Genomic DNA, 9,468 nt, shown 5'->3' on the forward strand with positions numbered 1-9,468 from the left:
GGCTTACAACTGACAACACATGTTGGAGCTGCCACAACCACCTTGGATTCTAATTATATATCTAGTGGAACTGTCCAGTTCTCCCCTCCTTCTGGTCGCATGTCCAGGAGGACATCAGGCAAATCTTCTCTCCTGACTTTGAGCTAACACCAGAACTGATCTTCTTGGCCATACCATCTCTCCACTACAAATCCCACCAAGATTTATTGACCAGTTTACCACAGCAAAATCAATCACACAGCTACACAGACTTCAAGATTCCACTGATCGAATATTTCCCTCTAACACATATGCTTACTGCTGCACAGTTGCTCATACCACTACAATGGCTTCAGACCTCCCCCGATTGACACAAGAGTGAGTCAAGGTGTACAAAAGTCAAGTGAAGTGGAGGTGCACTAAATCGCACGCTTTGAAGAACTAATGAGCTGGAAAATGAGAACACATCTTCGATTTATGTAGGCATGGTCCAAGTTGCTGCAGATCAACTCTGACTGTTTGATCTCTGTGAATACCTTCCTTAACACAACTACCCCCTCAACCTCACTTATCAACGTTTTTGTTGGTTCTTTGTCTTTCCCTTGTCTACGAGGTCTCTCTACCCCCAGACACGCACATAGATCCTTCTCTATATCTCGGATTAGTGATATAGTTACTCATAGAGGATCATTTATATCACCACTACTGTTTGTTGCATTTGAAATGCTACTGTTTACTATTTTATATTAGAATTGTTTTATGTAATTTCTACTAATGTATGTACTCTGTTTATGTATCCTGTACCCTGACTTATTAAAAGACAATTAAAAACTTTTGAATTAAAAAAAAAAAAATTGTTACATTTCTATGAACCTTTTCTGGTAAAGGCCAAAAATAAATCATTGACTGTCTTGCAAGTACTGGTTTATTGAGGGACAATATAGGGTAGCATATATGCACTTCATTCTAAAAAGCAAGGACAAGTAGTTAAGTGACCAAAGAGGAATATACGTTTAGGGATAAAGCCAAAAGTGCAGCAAATATATAAGAGCTCTTCCTCTTCAGCAGTGGTGCTTATGGCTAGAGTGATGTTGGCTTGTGTGTGCATGGCCATGGCTTCTTCCACTGCCAGAACCGAATCCACCACTAAGATGATGATTATGATGATGATGTTGGTGATGATGATGTCCACCATGAGAGGATCCTCCTGAATGGTGTTTTCCTCCAGTGCTTGAGTGCAGGACAGCTACAGAAGAGAAAACATGTTAGTGTGAACATTTTATCATACCTGGATACCAGATGTGTAGCCTATAAATATGCAGTAAGTAGTAATGCGTATCACTTACAGATGCTCACTGAGCCATCACAAGCCAATCTGAAAGAAAGCAGAAATGCGTCAGTCTGTCCTACAGCTGTGCACAAGTACACGATATATGTATGTAACATCTTCTATACTGATATAATCTGCAGTCACCTGTGTTCTTCTCCTTCCAGCATCTTCTTATAGGTGGCGATCTCAATATCCAGAGCCAGTTTGACATTCATCAGCTCTTGGTACTCTCTCAGTTGGCGAGCCATGTCCTGCTTGGCCTTCTGTAGAGCCGCCTCCAGTTCTGCCAGTTTGTTCTTGGCATCTCGGACTGCAGCTTCTCCACGTTCCTCAGCCTCTGCTATAGCAGATTCCAGGGCAGCGCGCTATAAATACATTAAGCAGTTCTATATAAGATACAGAGCAGTGGTCTCCAAACAGCGGCATCCTATCGGCACCAAGAGTGGCAGATTATTACTAAAAAAGTTTAGTTAGGACCACTATAACAGAGCATGCTCAGTATTATACAGTATAATACTGTCCCAGTGTTCTGTACCAAGCACAGCTGCAATACATTGTACAGCGCTATGCGTGGTAAGTAGTGAAGGGGCTGCAGCACTCAATATCATAGTTAAATCTTTTAAGAACACGCAGACATACTGTACATTAGTTACTTATTGTATATAATTTACAAAATTTCGTCTTTTATGCATATTTGCATGGGCACATCTGCCATGAGCAATGGCCATAGGTGACGCCTTGTGGGATAAAATGGGGATGGCATTTTTGATCCTCCGCAACCTATTGATTTATTCCAATAGGTTGCCGCTTTGGGGGGAAAACAAATGGAGCTATATACTCTATGGGAACAAAAAAAAAGGGATTATATACTCTATGGGATCCACAAAAAAGGGGTCATATATTGTGTGTGGGCCAATAAAAGGGTGCCATATACTGTGTGAGGGCCATATTATGTGTTGGAAGACAAAAAAGGCGGCAATATAATGTGTGTGCTCAAAATGAGGCGATTTTTTGATATGTAAGTGGAAAGACATGGCCTACAATTTTAATTAGGTGGTCCCATCGTGGAACCAAAGATTGCTGGGGTGGGTAGGTTTTTTGGGAGGGGGGTGCGTTGCTATAGTTCTCCTCAGGCAGCAGACAGGATAGGTTCATTCCTCTTTGTAACAAGCTAGATTTCATTCACCTGGGACTTAGCACATTCAATCTCTCCTTTGAGTCTCTGAATTGTTCGGTTTAGTTCAGCAATCTCATTCTTGCTGTTCTCTAGGTCATTGCCATTTCTTCCAGCTGCCATACGAAGTTCATCAAACTGTTGATATAGGAAGAAATGGAAGTGCTAAGCTGTTAATGTCTATACACATAGATGAATATTTAGTATCTGGGTCTTAGACTCACCCGTGACTGGTACATGGCCTCAGCCTCGGCTCTGCTCCTGTTAGCAATCTCCTCATACTGAGCTCTGACTTCAGAGATGATGCTGTCCAGGTCCAGGTCTCGACTGTTGTCCATGGAGACGACCACTGAGGTGTCTGAGATCTGAGCCTGGAGCTGACTGATCTCCTGCAGAATCAGGAAATAATAATCATCAGACATATGTATCATCTTATCTTATTACTGGGTCATTGTCATGAAAAAAACTAAAATATTGGAGCTTTGTGCCAAAGAGTAAATGTTCTACCGCATCATAGAGTGTCCTTAAGAAGTTGATCTCATCGGTCAGAGAGTCGGCCTTAGCTTGCAGTTCTGCTTTGTTCATGAAAGCGGCATCAACATCCTACAAAAAAAAATACGTGTATCACAGATTCCAGTATTCTCATTTATCTAGGAATATTCTAGATGTCAATACATACCCTCTTTAGCAAGACAAACTCATTCTCTGCCGCTGTACGCCTGTTCATTTCTTCTTCATACCTTCAGTGAGATGTCAAAATTATTTATATTACCCAGCATATAAAAGGCAAATATCAAGTCTGCTAAAATTAAAGGGAATGAGTCAGCCCAATTTAATCCCCAAACCCCTATCATGGGGCATCTCATGTGCTGTCCATTGCTTTCCTTATGATACTCAAGAGTTGACATTGTCCTCCAAAAAATAACTTTCTTTCCTTACACCAATTTTCTCCTATGAGTCAAAGTGATGGAGAGCAAAAAAGTCAAATTCATTTGTCAAAAATCTACCCCGATGACTCAGATATAGAGTGTAACTTAGTAGGTATTCTAGATATTTTGTTCGTTCTCACACCTCAAACTTCTAATTTGTAGAAAAAACTTTCCATAATTATATTCTAGGTGGTAGCAATAACAATAATAACAATGCTAATTCGTAGGTTGTCCAACAACCCTATTCAACAATGTTCCAATAGTAATTTTGAGTGTAATGTAACTTTCTACTGCTTGGTCTTCCACTCTACAATTAACGCAAAAGCCAGGCACATTTGTCAGTCAAAAATCTACCCCAATGACTCTAGTCTGTGCCGTTGGCTTCCCATCTACTTTAGAGTACAATTTAAAATTCTCACTTATCACAAAGTTCTTCACCACCCTAAATCTCCTTCCTTATCTCTATCTACCACCCTACCCCTGATCTTCAGTGATCTAGTGACCTCTCACTCTCATCTCTGAGACTTCCCCAGACTTGCACCAATTTTCTAGAATACACTACCCCGGGCATTCATATTACTACCAAACTTCCAAAGTTTCAAATATGTTCTTAAAAACTCACCTTCTAAGTCGGGCTTATCACATCCCGAAATCTAACTCTTCTAAAGTCGCTCTCCTTAAGGTAACTCTAACTTGTTATTGTAAGTGTATAATAGGAAATTTGCACTCAAGTTTGCACTGTTTTCTTACCTTCTTTTAAATTCTTCCATTGTTTCCTCCATGTTGGTCCTTTCTGCTTCCAGGCGAGAGCTTTCACATTCCAGGTTCTCCAGTTGTCTCCTGAGGTTACTGATAAAAGCCTCAAACAGAGGTTCAATCTGACACTGGGCTGTTTTCTGGTCTTGTAGAAGAGCCCACTTGGTTTCCAGCATCTTGTTTTGTTGCTCCAGATATCTTACCTACACGCATGTGCAGACATAGTGTACACTTATTATATAATATACACTTATTATAGATATAATGATATTTGCTTATAACCAAAGTTTTGCTATTAATGTTTGTATGGTAGACAATCCACACGGTATAGAACAGTATAGTCTCTGCAGTTTTCTATACAAAGGCACAGAGTAAAAAAATACTGTATATATATTCTCATAATACAGATCAATGTATGTCTATACACTGTGATATTGTATGTCAGAGCTTCTGCTGAAGGTATAGGGGTCTCCATGCGGATTCTATCCGGACGCAATACACACGCTAATGTGAACTGACCCTTAGATTGGTAGTTGTGTATAAACACGAGTTTATCAGAGGTTTTCCTTACACACAAGTGCACAGACATCTGATTCCCAGTGAGGGCACAATGATTATAAACCACCAGCGAGAAAAAGATGGACATCAAGTAACAGCCGTACATGTACGAAGGTTCGCATTAAGGAGATCTATGTTACTTTAGCCCTTGTTGTATTGTTATTACTATTACATTAACATTAACCATCGTCATACTTTATATGAAAAATCGAGATGCTGATATTTGGATGAGCTCCATCTGCAAAGATTTAGAAGAGCACAGATTTCCAGAGTTTTCCCTTTATTCCAGGTTATGTCTATACAGAACTTAAAACTCATATTCTACAGTATATTTCGTTATGGCTTCATCTTTTCCTAGGCTTAATAAACTATAAAATTTACCTTGTCGATGAAAGAAGCAAACTTATTGTTCAGTCCTTTGATCTGATTCTTCTCCTCAGTTCTTACTCTCTGGATACTTGAGTCCATTTCCAAGTTTAATGGGGCAAGGAGACTCTCATTTATTGTGACAGGGGTGATCCCTGCAGAGCAAGAAGATCTTCCAAAACCAATACCTCCAAATCCAGATCCATGCCCACTTTTGCCCACATGGCAGCTTCCAAATGAGATTTTATGTCCCTTGGATCCAATGTTATGGGCGCTCTTGCTGCTGAAGCAGTGCTGAGTCTTGTGTCCATGTCCTGTGTGTTTAGAAGAATGGGATAAGATGCTGTGAGAGCTGGAGTGTTTAGGTAAAGCTACAGAACAAGAGCTGAAGTGCTTGTGTCCAGAGGAGGCGAGGATGGAGTGATGAGACATGGCGGTTCTTCTCCAAGTCAGCTACAGAGGATGTCCGGTGGATGTGAGTGAGAATAGCTGCAGTACTGAAGACCTTCTGTTGGCCGCTTTTATACTTGTATTGGTTTTTAACAATCACATAAAATCATTCCGACTCCATGAGTGTTGTATGGTCGCATCATTTGCTTCAGTTTATGGAAGGCAGTTCAGTAACACGCCTGTATTATCAAAGCTATGATGTATATTATTGGCTGTGCTCAGAAGAATGATGTGTCCTCTTCTTCTCTGTAGTACAGAGCAAGACAAATAGTAGCACCAAACTATAAACCCAACACCCGACCGAAATAGTGAAATGTTTGTGTCTTTCAAAATGTTCTGTGCAAGTACATCATATGAGCTAATGGAAAATGGAATATCACATAGTATTTCTACAAGTTACTGGTTCAAGGAAAATATCCAAGAACCTTCAACCCTCATATTACTTTAGTGCTAAATGGAATAGGTTAGTCTAAATGCATTGTACATCTTTGAACTTAGTGCAACATAAAGATTTGCTCGTTTTTTTCAGGTTACCAAAAAAAAAGCAGTTTACCATATGGGCAACAAATGCCACCATAAAACTGGCCATACACATAAGATTTGCTCATCTGAACTGAAATGTGGTTGATTGTTCATATGGCCAACTGTTCTAAATGCATGAACAACCATGGTCCTCCCGACAATATTTGAGTATCCCAGACACTTAGAAAATTAACAGATGAAAGTCTTTTGATGTTAATGAAATGCAAAAAGCAGGAAATGATAAATGTTTTGTGGATGTGTTAGAAGTACAAACATGTTCCCACAATACAAAAATCACCCAGAAGTTCCCCATATACAACAGTTCATGCCAGACAGATAACTGAAAAAAATCAATGCAATAGAGTTTGGTTGTGACCAACTTTAGTTGGCTGTATGGGTTGGACTGTTGAAGGTTTATATAGTCAACCACCAACAGACAGTCCAAAGTCTGACACTTCACCGGTCTGATGTTATGGCCGGATTTAAGCAACAATCACAAAACGCCATTCAAAATTGACATCCTGATCTTATACTGGACCGAAGGCTTGAATGCAATGCATATAAAGCGTCATGCCATATAAAATAAAATTGGATCAAATATATCTAATATTTCACTGGCTGCCAAAGGCTTTCAGCAATTTTTTAATTAATACAAATTGTACAGTACAGCGCTGCGGAATATGTTGGCGCTATATAAATAAAAATTATTATTATTATATTATTTAATTATGGGCAGAGGTCTGCTCTACTATTACCATTATTAAACACATTTGGTTGAAAAGAACTATCAGAGAAGAGGTTAACCACCATGACCATATTTTTTCCTGATCCTAGCATTCGTTGCACGAACAAGGTTGTCTATTACAACCACCGATCTTATGGTGATGCTGAAAATATCCAGAAGATCATTATGAAATAAATTGTAGCCATGGTGGGGAAAAAGTCAGCTGTCCATGATGTTAATTTTTGTCATGGATTTAGAAGGGGTTAAAACTTAAAAAAACGAACCTGCAGACAGGAAGGGTTTAGAGGCAGAGCTTAGTATAAGTGCTAGCTAACACAATATGGCTTCTACATGTTTCGTTTACTCAGTGCTGACACGTTTATGATGTTTTTATATATATACTATTGTATATATACTATTGTAGGTTGGCTTTTTTGTTAGGTGTTGTATCATAGTTTAATGTCCACAGTATTTAATGGTGACAACGATGACAACAACGGGAGGGGTTTATATAGTCGCTGTCAACTATTTCACAGACGTTTATCATTTGTGTCATGGTTCAGATTTTTCTTTTTATTCATGTCATACGTGCTATAGATGTAGACCAGCATGATAAAAGGGATTGTTCGTCTCCACTGACGTGTATTTTTTAGAAAACACGGCTACTGCTTGGTTATTCCTCCTGGAAACATATAAGTAAATTAACTATTGGCGGTGACTAGGGTTGAGCGATCGGAATGGGAAAAGATTGGATTCCGATTGGCGATCGAGTAAATTTCACGATTGCGATCGGGATCGAGATCGGCTGGAAAATGATAGGAAATCAGATTTTAAAATCGATCTTGAAATCTCAAGATCGGCTCAACCCTAGCGGTGACCCTTTATCTCGTGAACATGGTATGTCTCTACAGCCCACAGACAGGAGCATAGCTATAAGGAGTGCAGAGGTAACAGTCATTACTGGGCCCTAGACTCTGAAGGAACCTCTGCCACATAAAATATTCTAGTATTCTAAATGGTACAAGGTAGGTATGAGCCCCATTATAGATTTTTCACTGGGACCCAGGACCTTCAAGTTATACCTCTAGCCATTGACAAAAGGTGGCATCATCTAGTTGTCAATTTGATCATACATTTTGAGAAGGAATTCTTCATTTGAAGGACCAAAAGAACGGACAAATGGGGCACTAAAATAGGGGACACAGATGGAACCCAAGGACTACATTAACTACAATGGTGCTCATGTGGTGTCCGTCAGATGTCCATATCACCCGTCACACCTCAGCCATGAAAGTGGAGTGGGCAGTGTAAGCCAGGAAAAAGTCCATGGCATTTGCGACTCTTCAATGCCTTGTATGCCAGATAACTGGAGCACAAAGCATAATAAATCTGTCCCCCCGACTCTCTTCTGCTAATCTTTGACGTATCTTCACTTCATGACACAAATGTTGCCATTACTTTTTATAACACCACTTCCACTCTTAATTCACCCATTTAACACACTAGTTATTTGGCAACCATGATATACTGACCTGACAAAAAAACCCCTCAAGGATTGCATAAAGATGCCCAAAGAAAAGCTACTCAAAGGAAGACTAAATCAGTTATAGAGATTCTCGACTTCAAATCTGACAGGACTTCAAAACTTGTTCAGTACTCTAATATTTTCCTTATTCCACAACTCTGAAAGAGGACCAAGGGCTGGGCCCACAGGTTCAGCAGGACACGAAGACACACAGACACACAACGTTTTAATTCCCAGGACAATGTTTATTGAGCAAAGTAATGAAGAGAGACCTGGGAAAATATTCCTGTGATTGGGTCTCAACCGTCAAGTGGGGCAAGCTGACATCATCAAACCGACATACAACAGGGGACTTTGAGACCTAATCAAAGCCTCCAGCAGTGACTCCAGGACTCATTACTTCAGTCACAGGCTGGAAGAACCCTGTGAAGGGCTGTGGACCATCCGAATTTATTTTTAATCATCTTCCCTGGGCAGGCCACTATTGTAAAGGGGACGGACAGCATGTACAGACATCACATGACACCAGGCCCCTTTCTAATAATGAGATTTATAGTATAGTGTTTTGGGACCCCAGCCATCTTCATCTGGCCATGGGCCCCATACCCCTCCAAACATGGAGGCAGTTGTACCCCCTATGACCATAATCCATATGGATGAGGTTCCAAGGCTGTCATTTAAATTGACTGGTTCTGTAGATATCCTTATACAGAGGCCTATCTATAAGAAAAGTCCCCACTGGAGTATGGCTTGCATGCTAATAAAGACCCCACCCTAATAAGACTGAACTCCACAGCAGAGCTATTAGATTAGAATTCCTCCCTAGCTAAAATTGCTGTAGCATTATACTCTGATGTGTTTCGCCAGGTCTTTGGCTGGATCATAAGGCAACAAATGATCAAATGGACCACATAAAGGGACTGGCACCATGTTATAGGAGGGTCTGGGTGTTTAAGGCTCCTGTCCCTCTCTAGGTCAAGCCCTCCAATTCTTAACTTATTAGAGCTCTGGAGAAGGGCTCATCTGACCGGCCTTGACAGAGAAGTATGTGTTACGTCAGTCACAAGGGGAGAAAGGGGGAAGAGCCCTGTCTTAACATAGGAACCATCACATGTCCCTTTAGCAGCAGCTGCGGAAGCTATAGCTCATAGTGTC

At 40.4% G+C, this 9,468-nt stretch overlaps 1 protein-coding gene across 1 annotated transcript; it reads right to left on the reverse strand.

Moving 5' to 3' along the window:
• Nucleotides 1-1,040: 1,040 nt before the first annotated feature.
• On the reverse strand, nt 1,041-5,530 carry LOC142195785 (keratin, type II cytoskeletal cochleal-like). Its single transcript, XM_075265818.1, has 9 exons — nt 5,108-5,530; nt 4,163-4,371; nt 3,163-3,223; nt 2,991-3,086; nt 2,708-2,872; nt 2,496-2,621; nt 1,454-1,674; nt 1,326-1,354; nt 1,041-1,225 (listed from the first exon to the last, which is right to left on the reverse strand). Exons 1-9 carry the CDS (start codon nt 5,522-5,524, stop codon nt 1,041-1,043), a joined length of 1,509 nt encoding a protein of 502 aa, XP_075121919.1. The 5' UTR covers nt 5,525-5,530.
• Nucleotides 5,531-9,468: the final 3,938 nt, after the last annotated feature.

The sequence above is a fragment of the Leptodactylus fuscus genome, chromosome 2 (assembly GCF_031893055.1).
Source record: "Leptodactylus fuscus isolate aLepFus1 chromosome 2, aLepFus1.hap2, whole genome shotgun sequence".
NCBI lineage: Eukaryota > Metazoa > Chordata > Amphibia > Anura > Leptodactylidae > Leptodactylus > Leptodactylus fuscus.